Source organism: Oncorhynchus gorbuscha, linkage group LG11, assembly GCF_021184085.1.
Source record: "Oncorhynchus gorbuscha isolate QuinsamMale2020 ecotype Even-year linkage group LG11, OgorEven_v1.0, whole genome shotgun sequence".
NCBI classification, from domain to species: domain Eukaryota; kingdom Metazoa; phylum Chordata; class Actinopteri; order Salmoniformes; family Salmonidae; genus Oncorhynchus; species Oncorhynchus gorbuscha.
Genome location: NC_060183.1, coordinates 33,625,541 through 33,646,213, shown reverse-complemented (window position 1 = coordinate 33,646,213; position 20,673 = coordinate 33,625,541). Strand labels below are relative to the sequence as shown.

Below are 20,673 nucleotides of genomic sequence, written 5' to 3'. Positions count from 1 at the left end.
TGTAGGTTCACAGAACATTAAAAAGCTGTCCAGTCGTGCTGATGAGTATACAATGTTTGTATAAACTATTTGTATGATGTTGCTAGAATGTTACCAGAACACATTTTGTCTGTTCCTTAAAGGTTCCCAGAATGTTTAATTAGGTTATGGCAACAGTCAAGTTGGAACAATGTGGGGACATCACAAAATATGTTTCCCAAAAAACAAAAAAAACTGTCCAGTTATGTGGATGATTATACAACGTTCATGATCTGAAAAACAAAAGTGATCCTAGATCAGCACTCATAGTCTTGGATACCTTGTAAATATGGTCCCAGAAGTATGTAGCATATAAAGAGGATGGGTGAAGTGATAGTGAAGAACCATGTTAACATTATTTCCCTGTCTAAGCTTCCCTGGTGGTGCAGAGGATAAAAGCCCTGGGGTGGGAACCAAACATTGCAGGTTCAAACTCCACATATGAAGTGTTAAAAGTATGGTTGCGTTTGTATGATTAGGTGATGGGGAGGTCTTGGGCTGGCAAGGTTACACGTGGTCTGCGATTGTGAGGCCGGTTGGACATACTGCCAAATTAAACGATGTTGGAGGCAGCTTTTGGTAGATAAATTAACATTCCTGCTGTCAGCATGCCAATTGCATGCACCCTCAAAACATCTGTGGCATTGTGTTGTGTGAAAAAACTGCACATTTTTATTGTCCCCAGGTATACCAGTGTAATGATCATGCTGTTTAATCAGCTTCTTGATATGCCACACCTGTCAGGGTGGATGGGTTACCTTGGCAACGGAGAAATGCTATCTAACAGGGATGTGAAGAAATTTGTGCATTTTAGAGAAATACGCTTTTTGTGCATATGGAAAACAGGGATATTTTATTTTAGCTCATGAAACATGGGACCAACATTACATGTTGTGTTTATAGTTTTGTTCAGTATACAACATTTTCTAAATGTTATTGAAATGTTCTGAATAACTCCAAGATATTGTCAAGTGCATATTGCGTGAACATTAATGGGATATTATGTTAAACCAAAGACTAATGTGCTATGACCATCATAAAAACAGACATTTTGAACTTGTTGAACATTATGGGGATGTTCTGTGCAACCTTAGTGAATGTCACAATAATTTTTTGCAACATTAAAGCGCCAATAACAAAGTGTTCTCCCCACCATTAATTCTAGCAAAAAGCTGAAGGGTGGGTCTGAAAAAATTGTCCTGGGCATCTTCTGTCCTCAGTAAGTCCTTAGTAAGCACGGACCAATGCTAACGCTTTTTGGACTTATTTTTTTGGTGCAGTCCAGACCAGCCTGTATTTCCACGGACATAGTTGTTTGGTCCGAACTAAATCTAAACAAATCATAGACGTCTATAAATTACATATTTTCAACTTTCATTCAGAACCGAAAATGAACCTAACTTTTCAACGTCTGGAAAAATACGTATTTTAGACATCATTTCAATGTCATTTTGCTTACCGGGACTATTCTTGTAGGGGCGGCTATTTCTTGTCTCGCCTAGGGTGACAGAAATTCCAGGACCGGCCCTGTCTGGGAATATTGTTGAATGTTGTTGAAGGTGAATGCTTTTTAGAATCATAGAATCATCCACACAACTGGGTAGTTTTTGTGTTTTGGGAATATATATTTTGTCATGTCCCCACAATGTTCTCACCAAACTGTTCCTACAACCTAATGAAACAATCTGGGAACCTTTAAAGAGAGATTAAATGTTATTTCCAGGAATATTCTTCCAACATCAGGCAAATGTTTAAAAAAAAAATTCTATAATCATAAGCACGACAGGAGAGTTTTTGTGGTATGAAAACTTTCACATAACCAATTTTGGTTTGCTAATTAGTATAAAAAGGGGGAGATTAGATAGTATGGAAGAAGGATGGGCAGATAAGGCAGGAGGATAAGTGCAATAATTAATTTCCAGTGTGAACGAGAGAGCTAGAGAGAAAGAGAGATACCGTTTGTGGAAGATACACACACACTGAAATTGTTCTAGCGGATTGAAAGCAGTCAACACACAATGCAATGAGTCCCAAGTAAGCACCCTATTCCCTACATAGTGCACTACTTTTGAACATTTAGCAGATACTTTTAGCCAAAGCGACTTACAGTAGTGCATGCATACATTTCCATATGGAATCAAACCCACAACCATAGTGTTGTAAGCGCCATGCTTTACCAACTGACCCACACAGGACCATGGAAGAAGTTAAGAGGCTGATGGAGGAAGTAGACGTGAAGAGCAGAGAGCAGACTGACAAATTAGATAAAAAGATGCAGGTGCACAGAGGTCAGAGGGGAACCCTGGACTGGTAGAGAGATAGTGCTATAGCATGGGCCAGCCACTGTATTATATAAGACACTCTGTCACACACACATATCAAACACACACAAACACTTCATAGAGGACCTCCACCTGTCCTACTAGTCCTATGGATACCTCTACCCAATAGACATGTTTAATAATTTACCTGATGAGGATCACTGACTCTCTCTCTCCCTCTCCTCTCTCTCCCATCAATTCCCTCCTCTCTCACCCTCTACATTAATATTCTTCTCTCTCTCCTCCCTTTCCTAACTTCTCACATCTCTCCCTCACTCTTCCCCTCTCCTTTCCCTCTTTCCGCCTCTCCTCTCATTCCCCCAGGCAACACCAACAGCATATTTGCTCTGGCCTACATCAGTGGCTCTTTGACTGTGAATGGACAGCTGGACAGAGAGAACCCACTCTACTCATCCGGATTCACTCTAACTGTCAAGGTCTGTCCGTCTGTGTCTGTGTTTGTGTTTAGGACTGGGAGTAATGAGAGACCCAAACTAAGCATATATAGCTACACTACCAACTCTACATTTTATTTAGTTGTAAAACCCTTACAGTTACACACAGTACATATATTCTGAATACAGTATGCTGGTACAGTATAGAATACATCATCAATACTTAATTCAATGCGTTGGGAGGTGAGGTATAATCTTCCAGTTGTGCATTTCATCACCCCAACCTGAGGCATGTTATGACAGAGAACAGCGAGTCTTCCTTGGGAACAACCTGGGATGATGAAGGAATAGATATTCTTATCAATTTCAGAGTGGGGAGCAGGTGGAGGGACTTCTGGTGAAAGGCCAATTTTGTCAGAGTGAATGTTGATGACTAGCCTCGTACTACCACACTGATCTCGCGAGCTTACAAAAATATGTTTCACAAAACATATGTATCTGAGCTCGCGAGATCAGTGTGGTAGTACGAGGCTAGTTGATGACTGCTTTCCTCCAGAACCCGTAGTCTGCTTTAGACTCACAAATAGATAGATGACCTGTACAAAAATATTCAGGATTAGACCAACTGAAAGATGTTTTTGTGTTTCAAACATGTGTGTGTGTTAGAGATGACTTATTTGAAATTATTTCACAATAAAATAACATTTTCGGGGTGGTTATCCGAATATTAAAAAATAATACTCGATTCGCTTTACAAATCAAAATGAAGGGAAATGCCACAACATCAGACAGAGAGAGTGCAGTTGTTTTCAGGGTGCTATAGGGGTAGCGTTTTTTTTTTTTTTTTACTAGGAAAGTCAGTTAAGAACAAATTCTTATTTTCAATGACGGCCTAGGAACAGTGGGTTAACTGCCTGTTCAGGGGCAGAACGACATATTTTGTACCTTGTCAGCTCGGGGATTTGAACTTGCAACCTTTTGGTTACTAGTCCAATGCTCTAACCACTAGGCTACGCTGCCGCCTGTTTGGCTAACAGTAGCATAGGCTAACAGCAACAGTAAAACAGAAGTCTAATGTTCGTCATAGAACTGATTCTGTTTCAAAAAAGGTTTTCTGGGTAGTGTTTTGCATTGATCTCTGTCAGGTCTTGTGGACCCTCTGTTGGTGCATGCTTGTAGGGTAATCACTATTTGCAGTGGGGAAAATCGAATACTGGGCTAAATATGCTAGCAATGATAGTAAAATGCCTTTTCATGTGAAACGCAACCCATATCCCATGAAATAAAAAGAAAATAAAGCAATCACTTTGTTCATCCTCAGAACTGTAGGCTATAGTGAACAATGCACTCGGGAGCAGCGGTCTAAGGCGTTACTACAGTCCCTGCTTTGAAGCCATAGGCCGGTACACAATTGGCACAGCTTTGTCTGGGTTTGGCCGGGGTAGGCCGTCATTGTAAATAAGAATTTGTTCTTAACTGACTTGCCTAATTAAATAAAAGTTAAATATATACATTTTTTTTTTAAAGCAGCAGTATCTCAATGCGCCGTACATAAACACAACATTCTAAAGTTGTTTTATTAATTTAAGGATTTCAAATGACATGGTATAGCTGACTCCTGTAACATAAAGTGTCTTAGTATGTATGGTGTTTCAATGCACCTTGGCTTGGATTCTGCAAGTGTCTAGAACTCTATTGGAGGGGTGTGACACCATTCTTCCACGAGAAATTCCATAATTTGGTGTTTTGTTGATAGTTGTGGAAAACACTGTCTCAGGCACAGCTCCAGAATCTCCCATTAGTGTTCGATTGGGTTGCGATCTGGTGACTGAGATGGCAATAGTATATCATTTACATCGTTTTCATGCTCATCAAACCATTCAGTGACCACTCGTGTTCTGTGGAGGGGGACATTTTCATCCTATGGGGGCATAGCCATGGTAGGTAACACAATGGCCTGCCCAGCATTTTTATTCTTGACCCTAAGCATGATGGGTTGTTAATTTCTTAATCAACTCAGGAACCACACCTGTGTGGAAGCACTTGCTTTTAATATACTTTGTATCCCTCATTTACTTATGTTTCCATTATTTTGGCATGTGTGTATGTGTGTGTGTGTGTGTGTGCGTGCGTGCGTGCGTGCGTGCAACCGACCGACCGACCATAAAGGGTTCTTCAGCTTATCCCTTTAGAAGAACACTATATGGTTCCGGATATAACCTTTTCATCCAACAACGAACCCTTTAGAAGCCTTTTTCTAAGAAGGTTGGTAATATTATGAGTGCAGGGAATTCCATCAAATCATTTTGGATAATATATTCCAACTTTGATCTTTATTCGTAATTGAAATCAACCATTACAGCAAACCAGGAGAAAATTCATAGACCAAAATAAAGAAAATATTCCCCCCAAAAATTGAATATATTCATAAGGTATGAATTTCCCCTTTCCCTTTCCCTACCACATACTATCTCTATCTTTCTCTCTAGGTCTCTCGTTCACCCTGGAAATTAATGATTTTACTTCTACTTATCTGCCTGCCTTCTCTGCCCGTCCTCCTTCCATACTCCCCTCTTCCTCCCTCCCTCTCCCCCCTTTCTCCTCCTCCATTCGTCCCTCAGGGCACGGAGTTGAATGATGACCGTACCCCGACGGATGCCTCGGTGATGACCACCTTCACCATACTGCTGATTGACAAGAACGACAACGCGCCCAAGTTCAACAGCTCCGAGTACCGAGTGCGTATCACTGAGCTGGCCCAGGTGGGTTTCGCCCTACCCCTCTTCATCCAGGCTGAGGACAAGGATGAGGTGGGTCACCATCACACATTCCTTAAAATAAAGGGTATCACTATATTTGACAGTGTCAGTTTGACATGGAAGTGACAGTGATAAGACCTGTCAATAGACCTGACATGACAGCATTCACTCTACACAAAAGTCAAGGTGAAAGATGCTACCAAATAAGGATCTTGAGAGCAATGCTAGGGGAACCCATTTTAGGGTCTCTGAAGAAACAGACGGGTTGGCTAACAACATCCCAAAAATGATGCGCACATCACGATGTGGACGGAAGGTGTGCTTTCTTATGATTCAGACAGTTAGGAGGCCTGTGCTAACAGGCTAACAGTTAGTAGGCCGGGGCTAAACAAGCTAGCAGTTAGCAGACCGGGGCTAAACAAGCTAGCAGTTAGTAGACCGGGGCAGGCTAGCAGTTAGCAGGCCGAATTAGCAAGCAAGCAGATAGCAAGGGCTAGAAAGTCAGCCTTTGGGGGACATCGCGATGGGTTTAAGTCTGTTTATGCCTCTTCATGCGGTTACATCGATAGACCGGTCGTGGAACTAGTAGGGTTCCAAGTAGCTCTAGGTAGCTAAGCAGGCCTAGCTGGTTAGCATAATGGGCCTTCAGCGGGCGTCGCGCCGGAGTCCTCGGGCAGATTATGCCGGTATTCCAGTCGCAGGGGATCTGCGGGGTTCCATGCCTCGTACTGGCTGTAGAAGGGGTCCGGATATTGTAGCCCAGCAGTATGCTTCGGAGGTAGCACAGGAGCTCTGTCCGGGCTAGCTTCAAGCTAAGTGGATGGAAACGCTAGCCAGGAGTAGTCATGTGGGTTACGGTTAGCTAGTTGTGAAGATCCAGATGAAAATGTTCCGTTTGCGGTGGGAATCCGGGGATAAAAATAATAGGTCCGTTATGCTCTGGTTAGAGTCGCGTTGTTCGAACTGGCAAGAGCTTTCCGAGCTAAAGGTTAGCTGATGTCCGCTAGCAATGGTTTGCTGACTGATAGCTGGTAGTTAGCTGGCTAGCTTCAGTTGAGGGGTTCCAGATCCGAAGTAAATATACTTTAGAAACTTTAGAAAAAAAGCAGATCCACTGTACTTTGGGTGAGGTGGGTTGCAGGACAGTATTTAGATGTTGAGGTTTAGCAAAATATTTTAAAAGATATGCGAAGAAAAATATGTAAAAACGATATATACAATGGACACGACAGGACAAGACGTCTGACTGCTACGCCATCGGCGGTGAAGTGTTGCAGACTCTGGGGCCTTTCAGAACAGGTGTATATATACTGGTGTATATATACTGAGATCATGTGACATTTAGATTGCACACAGGTGGACTTTATTTAACTAATTATGTGACATCTGAAGGTACTTGGTTGCACCAGATCTTGTTTAGGGGCTTCATAGTAAAAGGGGTGAATACATATGCATGCACCACTTTCCCGTTTTTTATATTTTATAATTTTTTTAAACAAGTATTTTATTTTATTTCACTTCACCAATTTGGACTATTTTGTGTATATTCATTACATGAAATCCAAATAAAAATCAATTACAGGTTGTAGTGCAACAAAATAGGAAAAACGCCAAGAGGGATGAATACTTTTTCAAGGCACTGCATAGAATAATGTAGTAATCAAGTGGCCACCATCTGCCTTGATGACATAAACACATCATATGCTGATGCTACTCTGCTCTTTATTTTACTCTCTTTATCTATCCTGATGCCTAATCACTTTACCCTGCCTTCATATTCATACAGTATCTACCTCAAATACCTCATACCCCAGCACATTGATTTAGTACTGGTACAACCTGTATAAAGCTCCATTCTTGTGTATTTTATTCCTCTTGTGATACTAGTTTAATTTGTATGATAATTTTTTAACTCTGCATCGTTGGGAATGGCTCGTTAGCAACCATTTCATGGTAAAGTCTACAACCGTTTTATTCGGCGCATGTGACAAATAAGCTTTGATTGGATTTGACACACTCTTTCTAACTCCCAAACACACAGTCTTCTTACATACACACACACTTGCTCACTCACTCACGGCAGCCTGAAACTAGGAGCTCCATTCCACTCAACTACAATTTCATTTGCTTTGGAAGAGATGGGATAGAGCATCAAATTATAGCTAACAAGGAAAATCTATCACCTTGGGTTGAGATAAGCTGAAAGCTAGTCAACTCTGATTGATTCCAGCACCACAGCCGCCAGGATGGAATTTGACAGATAACTGCAAGTGAAGTGGAGAGAGAATGAGAAGGAGGGATAGAAGGAGGAGGAGAGGGGGTATATGGGGTGGTAAAGAGGGAAGAAGGTAGGGGAAAAGTAGCATAACTAATGGAGTACAGGCAGGCAGTGAAGTGAATGATAAGGCAGACATATAGAACGAGAGGGGGAGGCTGAGAAAGATGCAAAATGAGAGGTTGAGGGAAACAAATGAGGGATGAGGATAGCGGGAGAGAGAAAGAGAGAGGGTTAGACAGTGAGAGGCAGAGGGAGACAGAGAGAAAGAGAGACAACGTGTCTGAGGGAGAGATAGTGGCATATTCAGCTGCAGGTTTGTTTATTCTTGCCGTGGAGTGTGTTTGCTCCTGTCGGCATGGCGATGGCTCGGGACGGCAAAGAAAATCACCTCTATTCCATGGGAGCTCCTCATCAGTTGATGGGTAAATCTGGCAGATAAGAGGAGTGCCGCTATCAGCAGTCTCAAAACAGGTGTGTGTGTGTGTTTGCAGAGGTTGGCAGTGTCACATAAATGCTGCATACCTCAATCTATACAAGCAGTGCCCATGTGAAATCTCCACAATAGATGCTTTAAGGTCACAGGAGGTTGCTGAGGGGACAACGGCTTATAATAATGGCCGGAACTAAGCAAATGGAATGGCATCAAACACTTGAAAACCAAGTTTGATGTATTTGATACCATTCCACTGATTCCACTCCAGCCATTACCACAAGTCCGTTCTTCCCAACTAAGGTGCCACCAACCTCATGTGGTTTAGGTTTATTGGGTAAGCTATGTGGGCTCAGGGCAAACAGCCACATAGCTACAGTACATCAGTGAGATGGATTTAAACCTGATCTACAGTAGAGTGCATCAGAATGCAGCCCCCACTGGGCCATCTCATCAGCAACCCTTGCTCTCTGCTTAATATGGTAGGCGATCCCCGAGGGGAACTCCACCCCCCCATTCAGCTAAAAAGGTGGCGCAGGGAATTCAAAATATTCGTTAGAAATATTTAACTTTCACACATTAACAAGTCCAATACAGCAAATGAAAGATAAACATCTTGTTCATCTACCCATCATGTCCGATTTTTTAAATGTTTTACAGCGAAAACACAATATATATTTATGTTATATCACCACCAAATCAAAGGAAAAACACAACCGTTTTTTCCAGCCAAAGATAGAGTCGCAAAAGCAGGATTAGAGATAAAATGAATCACTAACCTTTTGAAAATCTTCATCAGATGACACTCATATGACATGTTACATAATACATTTATGTTTTGTTCGATAATATGCATATTTATATCCACAGATCTCGGTTTACATTGTCACCATGTTCAGAAATGCCGGAATGAGGAATTATAGAAAGCTACGCCAGATAACAGAAATACTCATCATAAACTTTGACTAAAGATACATGTTCTACATATAATTAAAGATACACTGGTTCTTAATGCAACCGCTGTGTCAGATTTTCTAAAAACGTTATGAAAACAGCCTACCATGCAATAATCTGAGACAGCGCTCAGACGTAAAACTATTTCTCTGCCATGTTGGAGTCAACAGAAATAAGAAATTACATCATAAATATTCCCTTACATTTGATGATCTTTCATCAGAATGCAGTGCAAGGAGTCCTAGTTCCACAATAAATCATTGTTTTGTTCCATAATGTCCAAAGCTAGTGTCCAATTAGCTGCATTTGCTAGCACTTTCAGCTCACATGCCCAAAAACTGACGCTGGTCCAGGACAACTCGCAAGAAAACGTAAAAAATATATATTTCAGGTCGAATAAACTAGTCAAACTAAGTAGAGAATCAATCTTCAGGATGTTATTTTCATATATATCCAATAACGTTCCAACCGGATCATACGTTTTCATCTGCAGCCAAATGGAACGACGGTGGCACCCACAGAGAAATGCGACACAGGGAAATTGCATTATGCCAAGACCGTGACTATTTCCCCTCCCATTTGGTCAAAGTTCACACCAGAAGCTCCAGTCCATGTTCTGCTGAATGAGGACATCTAGTGGAATGCGTAGGAAGTGCTATCATATCCATATCTTGTTTGGAAAGGAAGGGGCAATGACGTCAAATTTGACCCACATTCAGAATTTCACTTCTTGTTTGGAAGATTGCCTGCCCTATGAGTTCTGTTATACTCACAGACATAATTCAAACAGCTTTAGAAACTTCAGAGTGTTTTATATCCAATAGTAATAATAATATGCATATATTAGCAATCTAGGACAGAGTAGGATGCAGTTCACTATGGGCACGCAATTCATCCAAAGTGAAAATACTGCCCCCTATCCCCAGCAAGTTAACCCCAGCTCAGCTCAACTTCAAATCAAATTTTACTGGTCACATGCGCCGAATACAACAGGGGTAGACTTTACAGTGAAATGCTTACTTTACGAGCCCATTCCAGACAGTTCAGAGTTAAAAAGTAATGAAGATGAAGACACTTGTCAGCTGGTCAGTGCATGCTCTGAATTAGCATCCTGGTAATCCATCTGGCCTGCGGCATTGTGATTGTTAACCTGTTTAAAGGTCTTACTCACTTCACACCATTATCCCATAAACCCGATATCCACAATTTGCATACAGACCTACAGATATGTATGCAAATCCACAGATCTAACAGATCCACAGATTATTCAATCTCTATTGCATTCCACACTGCCCTTTACCACCTGGACAAAAGGAACACCTATGTGAGGATGCTATTAATAGACTACTGCTCAATGTTCAACACCATAGTGCCCTGAAAGCTCATCAATGAGCTAAGGACCTGGGACTAAACACCTCCCTCTGCAACTGGATTCTGGACTTCCTGACGGACCGTCCCCAGGTGGTAAGGGTAGGTAACAACACATTCGCCATGCTGATGCTCATCACAGGGGCCCCTCAGGGGTACGTGCTCAGTCCTCTCCTGTACTCCCTGTTCACTCATGACTGCACGGTCAGGCACAACACCATCATCAAGTTTGCCGAAGACACAACAGTGGTAGGCCTGACCACCAACAACGAGGTGGTAGGCTGTATCGTCGTTGTCGGTGATCAGGCCTACCACTGTTGTCGTCTGCAAATGTAATGATGGTGTTGGAGTCGTGCCTGGCCATGCAGTCGTGGGTGAACAGGGACTACAGGAGGGGACTGGGCACCCCTGGGGAGCTCCAGTTTTGAGGATAAGCGTGGCAGATGTGTTGCTACCTACCCTCACCACCTGGGGACGACCCGTTAGGAAGTCCAGGATCCAGATGCAGAGGGAGGTGTTTAGTCCCAGGATCCTTGGCTTAGTGATGAGCTTTGAGGGTACTATGGTGTTGAACGCTGAGCTGTAGTCAATTAAATAGCATTCTTACATAAGTGTTCCTTTTGTCCAGGTGGGAAAGGGCAGTGTGGAGTGCGATAGAGATTACATCATCTGTGGATCTGTTTGGGCAGTATGCAAATTGGAGTGGGTCTAGGATTTCTGGGATAATGGTGTTGATGTGAGCCATTACCAACCTTTCAAAGCACTTCATGGCTACAGACGTGAGTGCTACGGGTCTGTAGTCATTTAGGCAGGTTGCCTTTGTGTTCTTGGGCACAGGCATTATGGTGGTCTGCTTGAAACATGTTGGTATTACAGACTCAATCAGGGACATGTTGAAAATGTCAGTGAAGACACCTGCCAGTTGGTCAGCACATGCCGGGGGAGCACACGTCCTGGTAATCTGTCTGTTCCCACAGCCTTGTGAATGTTGACCTGTTTAAAGGTCTTACTCACGTCGGCTACGGAGAGCGTGATCACACAGTCGTCCGGAACAGCTGATACTCTCATGCATGCCTCAGTGTTGCTTGCTTTGAAGTGAGCATATAAGTGATTTAGATCGTCTGGTAGGCTCGTGTCACTGGGCAGCTCGCGGCTGTGCTTCCCTTTGTAGTCTGTAATAGTTTGCAAGCCCTGCAAAGATGAGCTTCGGAGCCGGTGCAGTATGATTCAATCTTAGCCCTGTATTGATGCTTTGCCTGTTTGATGGTTCGTCGCAAGGCATAGCAGCAGTTCTTGTAAGCTTCCGGGTTAGAGTCCCGCACCTTGAAAGCGGTAGCTCTACCCTTTAGCTCAGTGCTAATGTTGCCTGTAACCCATGGCTTCTGGTTGGATCACTGTGGTGACGACTTCCTCGATGCACTTATTGATAAAGCCAGTGTCTGATGTGGTGTACTCCTCAATGCCTTCGGAAGAATATCGGAACATATGTGATAGCAAAATAGTCCTGTAGTTTAGCATCTGCTTCATCTGACCACTTTTTTGTCACTGGTGCTTCCTGCTTTAGTTTTTGCTTGTAAGCAGGAATCAGGAGGATAGAGTTGTGGTCGGATTTACCAAATGGAGGGCGAGGGAGAGCTTTGTACGCGTCTCTGTGTATGAAGTACAGGTGATCTAGAAATGTTTCCCTCTGGTTGCACATTTAACATGTTGATAGAAATTTGGTAGAACTGATTTCAGTTTCCCTGTATTAAAGGTTGAATGTTTGAAGGGGTACGGCACTATAAAAAGTTTGGGAACCACTGCTGTAGGGAATAGGGTGCTATTTTGGGAAGTCGCCAGTGGCTCTCCTTCAGTCTGATGTTCAGGTCCATTTAGTGGGGTCCAATCTTCACTTATTCATCTTTCCATGGGTTTATTTTTTCTGTCCCTTGTTCATTTTATTTTCTTCTTGTCTTTTTCCACAAAAAAAGAGAACACTCCAGGTTAAATGATTATAGAACTCTTATTTTCTCTCTGTGGATCAATCGTTCTCCCCGCTGTCATCACAAGCAAATGGATTCCTGAAGAAATAGAAAAAAGGGGCCTTTATAATTGGCTGTGGGTGACGAGACACAGTTCATTACCGTGCCATGCGTTCACAGTGGTGTCTGGGGGTCTGTGCGTGTATTTGTGTGTGTGTGTGCTTGCATGCATGCGTGTGTGTGTGTGGAGACCACCAGTCTGGGGAAGAGCTCCTACTCTGAGATACTATCTAATCTCTGACCCTGCATCTCAAAGACACAGAGAAGAGAGAGAATATGATATATATTACATGTAGAGGTAGTGAGATATTGAGAGATGATAGAGGAGCAAAGTGACATGTAGAGATAATAAAAAAATAAATGCGCTTGGATGGAACCAATAAGAGGTGAATACATGCGTGGGACTGGCATCGAATGATCGCTTCCAGAATAATTCAGAATAGAGTCAAATACATTTTCTCACTCACACACAATGAAGCTTTTTTCTTGTACATGCTAGTAGTATGTACACCAGAGGTGAGCAAAATAAGTCATATGTCGATTAACAGCCCACGGTGGATTTAGCAACAACAAGAAGAATTGTCACTGAATGTGCCGCTTAGTTTAGTTCGTGAGTCATAGAACCGCGGTTACGTTGGAGTTATTAGCTCTTATTACCCCATTCCTGAAAGCTAAGACTCTTAGGAACATGCACGTGTCTTCTGTTTCGTCACGATGCTACGAAACACAATTGATACTTAGTGATCTTCCCTGATTTTTTCCTGAACTTTCTAATATATGTATGATGCATTTATTCCCTTTGTGATACAAAAATAACAATAATACACCTTTACAATATTTAAGTAATTTGACATATTTTGTTATTAGCTTCTTGAACATAAACTTGTTTGTAGTTTGTATCTAGAATTGTTAGAAAAGCCATAAAATGAAAACAATTCGAATTGGTCGATATTGCTATTATTGCCCACCCCTGGTGTACATGCTAGTAATGTGTACATGCTAGTCTGTAGGAGGACATATGCAGAATGTATGATACTGCACAGCATCTGCAACTTGACTGATTAAGGAGGATAGTCATTACTTTTTGCCACAGATGTTGTTGCCATAGTACTGCATTAATAATTTTATGATAGATAAATTCAGATGTTTAATTACATGATCTGTGCTTTTGCACCACGACTGCATACCTCTTTTCCTTACCAGGAACAGTTACCCTTTATCAACATTTCTGTGTTTACATTAGTGCAAATATAAGGTATTTAACAAAAGATCTCATTTCCATCCATAGTTTGTAATTCAGCCCCACATCTCATACCGCAGCTTTTCTTCTCATCCCTTTGAATATTTACCCAATATCTAATTATCTTTTCCTTGTGACTCCATCCCTCCATCCTCTTCTCTAGGGAGTGAACAGTATGTTTCAGGTGTTCCTAACGGGGAACAACTCGGATCACTTCACCATTTCACCCACAGCGGTGCAGGGCCGTGCTGACATCAGGGTGAGGGTGGACGTGCCTCTGGACTACGAGAACATCCAAAGATACAGCTTCTCTGTAAGTTCACTCTGAACACACAAGCGTACTCGCACACAGACACGAATGCACACACGCATGCAAACTTGCTTACGGCATGTTTTTATCTCTGTTACAAACAAACTATCAGTAACATGTACTGTAACAAGCATGGCATCTACTGTTTGGAGCACAGTAAGCAAAGACACTATGGGCGGGTGTCCCTGGAATCAGATTAAAGGGGTGTTTGCTACATACAATTTTTTACTTTTACATTAATGACTCAAATAACCATTTCAAATAACCATTTGGGTTGAGATTCTTTGCAGTTCACAAAATGATTCTTTGCTCTTTTAGTGATAATTAAAATGTAGCTATTTTTGCGCAACCATGAGAGTGGCCAGTTTATCGAATGTGTTGTGTTATGCCATTACATATTATCCATTACCAGTGATAGTGTCTTGTGAAATGATCACTTAAGAGCCTTGTGCCAATTGAGAGTGGTTGACTTAATCAGTCAGTAATTCTCAATTATCTTTATAGCTGTAGCTTACTTCAACTTGTCAATTAACACAATAATATCTCTGGATGTATTTTATATATGTTTTTTTACCCCTTTTTCGCCCAAATTTTGTGATAGCCAATTGGTAGTTGCAGTCTTGTCCCATCGCTGAAACTCCTGTACGGACTCGGGAGAGGCGAAGGTCGATAGCCATGCGTCCTCCATAACACGGCCCTGCCAAGCCACACTGCTTCTTGACACACTGCTCGCTTAATCCAGAAGCCAGCCGCACAAATGTGTCGGAGGAAACACCGTACAACTGCCAACTGTGTCATCGTGCATGCGCTCGCCACAGGAGTCGCAAGAGCGACAAGGACATCCTGGCCGGCCAAACCCGCACCTAACCCGGATGACGCTGGGCCAATTGTGCGAAGCCTCATGGGTCTCCCGGTCTCGGCCAATGGGGACACAGCCCCATTGGGATTGAACCCGGGGCTGTAGTGAAGACTTAGTGCCTTAGACCGCTGGATTTTTAACTATATAATATGGCTGACCAGAACAAAAAACACTGTATGGTTCTTCAATAGGCTCTACAAAGAACCTTTCAATGGTTCTTTATGAACCAACCATAAAGAACCATAAAAAAGGTTCATATAAAGAACCATAACAAGGGTTCTATAAATATATATTTTTAAAGTTCTATGTTGTCCCAAAAAGGGTTGCAACCATAGTGGAATCCTTTTTTTGGTGCAATATAGCAACTCTTTTAAATGGTTCTTTATAGAATCTTAGGTTCTTTATAGCACCAATTAGAATCTTATGAGCATGGTTCTTTATTGAACCTTCAAAAATGGGTTCACTATAGCACAAAAAGATTATGCTATGGTTACAAGCCTAAGATCCCCTATCTGGTAATCTGGTAATACCGCCCATCATTTTTTAGAGTGTAACCGGGTGGTAGCTGGCTAGTGATGGCTATTAAACAGTCTGATAGCCTTAAGATAAAAATAGCTTCTAAGTCTCTCTGTACCAGCTTTGATGCATCTGTACTGACCTCACCTTCTGGATGGTAGCGGGGTGAACAGGCCGTAGCTCGGGTGGTTGATGTCCTTGATGATCTTTTTGGATTTCCTGTGACATCGGGTGCTGGAGGGCAGTGTGCCCCTGGTGATGCGTTGGGCATACCAGGCGGTGATGAAGCCCGACAGGATGCTCTCAATTGTGCATATGTAAAGGTTTGTGAGGGTTTTAGGGGCCAAGCCGAATTTCTTCAGCCTCATGAGGTTGAAGAGGTGCTGTTCCGCCTTCTTCACCAGACTGTCTGTGTGGGTGGACCATTTCAGATTGTCAGTGATGTGTATGCCAAGGAACTTGAAGCTTTTCACCTTCTCCACTGCGGTCCTGTCAATGTGGATAAGGGCGTGCTCCCTCTGCTGTTTCCTGAAGTCCACGATCAGCGCCTTAATTTTGTTGACGTTGAGGGAGAGGTTATTTACCTGGCATCACTCTGCCAGGGCCCTCACTTCCTCCCTGTAGACTGTTTCGTCATTGTTGGTAATCAGGCCTACTACTGTTGTTGTTGTCTGCAAACTTGATGATTGAGTTGGAGGCATGCGTGACCACGCTGTCATGGGTGAACAGGGAGTACAGGATGGGGCTGGGCACACACCCTGTGTTGAGGATCAGCGAAGTGGAGGTATTGTTTCCTAACACCTGGTGTCAGCCTGTCAGGAAGTCCAGGACCCAGTTGCACGGGGCAGGATCCAGACTCAGGGCCCGAGCTTAATGATGAGCTTGGAGGGTATTATGGTGTTGAAGGCTGAGCTATAACAATGAACAGCATTCTTACATAGATATTCCTCTTGTCCAGATGGGATAAGGCAATGTGCAGTGCGATGGCGATTGCATCGTCTGTGGATCTATTGGGGAGGTATGCAAATTGAAGTGGGTCTATGACAGGAGTACTAGGGGATGATAGTAATTTAGTTCAGTTACCTTTGCTTTCTTGGGTACAGGAACAATGGTGGACATTTTGAAGCAAGTGGGGACAGCAGACTGGGATAGGGAGAGATTGAATATGTCCGTAAAACACTCCAGCCAGCTAGTATGCGCATGTTCTCAGGACGCGGCTAGGGATGCCGTATGGGTCGGCAGTCTTGCGAGGGTTAACACACTTTAACGTCTTACTCAAGCAAGCCACGGAGATGGCTTACCCTGCTACATACATCTCATGTCTGAGCCGTTGAATTGCAACTCCACTTTGTCTCTGTACTAACGTTTTGCCTGTTTGATTGCCTTACGGAGGGAATAACTACTACACTGCTTGAATTCAACCATGTCCTCAGTTACCTTGCCATGGTTAAATGGGGTGGTTTGCACTTTCAGTTTTACGCGAATACTGCCATCTATCCACAGTTTCTGGTTTGGGTAGGTTTTAATAGGTAAAGTGGGAACAACATCCCCTATACACTTCCTGGTGAACTATGTCTGTGTATATGTCAATATTATTCTCAGAGGCTACCCGGAATATATCGCAGTCTGCGTGATCAAAACAATCTTGAATAATGGATTCCGATTGGTCAGACCAGCGATGAATAGACCTTAGCATGGATACTTCCTGTTTGAGATGCCTATAGGAAGGGAGGAGCAAAATGGAGTCATGATCTGAATTGCAGAAGGGAGGGTGGGGGAGGGCCTTGTAGGCATCCTGGAAGGGGGAGTAACAGGGGTTGAGCGTTTTTTCAAAGTGAGTACTACAGTCAATGTGTTGATAGAACTTCTGTAGCGTTTTCCTCAAATTTGCTTTGTTAAAATGTTGCTCTTTATTCCAGCATTTTGGATTTGAGATCAAATATTTCATATGAAGCGATAGTACAGAATGTCACTTTATATTTTAAGGTATTTTCATACATATCTGTTTAACTGTTTAGAAATTAAAGCACTTTGTTTATCTAGGCCCCCCTGTTGAAGTCATACTATAATTACAGTATTGTGAGAAATTCACTTAAAGTGTATAAAAATTGTCAAAAGTTTAGTATTTGGTCCCATATTCATAGCACGCAATGACTACATCAGGCTTGTGTCTCTACAAAGTTGTTGGATGCATTTGCAGTATCCTCTCTGCAAAAGGTTATACCTACAGTAGCACCAAAAAGTATTCCTTTATGGCAGTGGTCACCAACCAATCTCCAAGGCATTCTTAGTCGATCACCAAACATTTCCGAGCAATAAACTTTTCATTCCTATTTTTTTTATTATTCTCGCGGTAGGTGCACCCGATTCAGCTGGCCTGCGCGTGTTCCCATTTTGAACCATTCCATATGTTTTAATGTATAAATGCTGGCCATGTCTGCAGCAACGTAGCAGGTGTAAGATAAAGCTACAGCAAACCTGATACTGAAATTTCTGCACTTTTAAAAAAATGACTATAAAGAGAATGTCAACGAATACAGCAAAGAGCTGCTGTTTAATAAGTTAGTGAGATGTTTAAGCTTACTCAGCATTGTCAAAACTTTCAACACTTTTATAAGCCATAAAATGTGTGTTCTCCCTACTTCCACTCGCACTACAACCAGCACTGCAGCTGCAATGGGTGAGTAGGGAAGTGGATAGATAGGCTCTCAATTTCTCTGGTCATAGGAGTAACAACATTAATTTGTGCACTGGGCAGAAAGAAATGTGGTGGTACTCGAGTTTCGCTATCAGCTGAAAAACGGTGTTCCTTTTTGGTCAGTGTCAGTGGGGAAAGGGAGAGCAGAGGGATGAGAGGCAGACCCTCAGTCTGCTGCCCTCCCCCTCCACTGAGACTGACCATCAGATGTAGGCTCTATAAGCCCAGCAAAAAATGTAAAAGTGATTTATTAAAATGTATGCTCACTCAGTAATACACAAGTAATACAACAACTGATCTATTACCAGTGTGATAGTATAGCCTACCTCAAATATTGGTCTGAGATCAATGTATTGGCAGGACAATTCAAGCAAAAATAATTATGGTATAATGTTTTGGGCCTATGGCCGACTGCACACAACTCATAACTACAGTACTGTTTTAAATAGGTTAATGTTGCAAAGGCTTGTGTTGTTAAGTCATGTAAAAAAAAAAACATTTAGATCTCGGCTTGTATTTTGACTCTAGTGATCTCGACTCAAAAACGGTTGGTGATCATGCCCTATGGGGACAAGCCGAAAAACTCTCTATGTTCTACTAAGCACCTTTTTTTCCTGAGATTGCACTGAAGAATAAAAAGAAAGAAATGCAACCCTACTTGCATGCCTAATTTGGCCTGTATACCATGAGTTTCAGGCCACTGTATTGGGGTAAAGCTAAACATAAGGTCTTATGAGATATGTATTTATTGTACTGTCATAAAGAGTAACTATAATGATAACATTTGCCTAAAACCTCACTTGGTGAAGGCCACATGACTGAAAATGAATGAATTCAACAACAACATCTACGAACAAATACAGTCGTGGATGGTAACTCTACAATTCACTCAAAGTCGAAAAGCAAGGAGCACTGGGAAATTCTATTGGAGGCATGCCGTAGTTACACAAAATGTTCAAGCTGATTCAACTCAAATCTGGACCCCCTACAGGGGGACAGTGACTCTATTAGTTTGAGTTATGATAACAAAATCACTTTAAGTAACTGTTCTCATATATATTAAGTGCAATGGGCTTCCTCAAATGTTTTCAGTAATGACAGCATAATGGGGTTTACAGTGTATAGCTATAAATACAGTATAGGATCATCTGACTAATGCCACCTCAGGTGGAACACGTTGTCATGTGTGCTCCCTCTCCGGCCTCTAGGTCACCAGGCTGCTCGTTATGGCGCACACCTGTCACCATCGTTACGCACGTCTCCAGACTCACCTGGATTCCATCACCTCCCTGATTACCTTCACTATATATGTCACTACTTTCGGTTCCTTCCCCAGGCATTATTGTTTTTGTTCCAGTGTCATGTCTGTGCGTTGTTTATGTTTCTTATTTTGTGTTTCGTTGCGTTTATTTATTAAAACACTCAATCCCTGAACTTGTTTTCCCAGACTCTCAGACCGCTTGTTACACACGTACTGTACATACAGTACATGTGTACTGACAGCCAATCATTGGCTTGTGAGAAATGTACTGTATGTTTTGGTTCTATTCTCATGTGATCATGAGATTGTATACAGTCATTACAGGGACAAACTAAGAATAATGCTGCCACATTTCACTTATGTGACAATGCCATAGCAGAAGACACTGTCTAGCTCAGACTTTAAAAATCAGCACTCAGTGCTGCAGACTTGGTTGAGCATTTACCAAAACATTTGATATTGTGTTTTGGATCCTTAAAACTGAATAAAGTTTAAAGTATGACATGTTTTAAACTAATTTCAGTCTGTTAATTAAGTTCAAAACAAAGTACATGAGCATATGCCTAGAAAGTGGATACGCATGGATGCATGTCACAATGGTAAAATGTAAAAACAACTGTCGTTAGCAAAATAGTGTAGAAATGATTGCTAACTAGCTAAGCATATTGGCTGACTGTGGGGCAAAACAATTAACGTATTTACCATTAATAAGCCACCGCAGATCTATTTTCTGGCAAATGCAACACTGTACTAAAATTGCCCAGGTGTCTCCAGTAATGTTTACTTTTTGATGTTCTATGACGTCTCCACTTCCTTCCTACACTATGTCTAGAACATTGATGTGTTCAAGTAATCAGAGACTCTACTCTATGTTTTTCAGCTATATGCCAATGAGTCCATGTCAGAACATGTGGGTTTTGCCCGTATCTTCATTGACCTGATCAATGAGAATGACAACCGGCCCATCTTCCTTAAATCCCTGTATAACATCAGTCTGCCTGAGAACACACCCAGAGGAACCTCCCTCCTACGCATCCAGGTAAGGTTATCACTGCAACACGCGAGCTACAACACACTGTAACAAACACTCCCTGAAGCACACTGTCTCATGCTGTTGTATGGTGTCTGTTGTGCTGTAACACACATTGCCTAGCAGTGGAGACTCCTCAGAGGAGCAAGGAGAGGACCATCCTTCTCAGTAAATTTCATTTTTTTTAAATGTTAACTTCAAAAAGTTTTCATTTA

The 20,673-nt window shown here is 42.2% G+C and overlaps 1 protein-coding gene across 2 annotated transcripts in view; it reads left to right on the top strand.

Moving 5' to 3' along the window:
• LOC124048539 (cadherin-23-like) overlaps positions 1-20,673 on the top strand; it is a 548,925-nt gene that overhangs the window by 279,297 nt on the left and 248,955 nt on the right. For both annotated transcript variants that reach the window (XM_046369416.1, XM_046369417.1), the window contains exons 10-13: positions 2,664-2,776; positions 5,356-5,544; positions 13,948-14,097; positions 20,309-20,467. In XM_046369416.1, the coding sequence (XP_046225372.1) occupies positions 2,664-2,776; positions 5,356-5,544; positions 13,948-14,097; positions 20,309-20,467 (611 nt within the window). The remainder of the gene's footprint in view (positions 1-2,663; positions 2,777-5,355; positions 5,545-13,947; positions 14,098-20,308; positions 20,468-20,673) is intronic.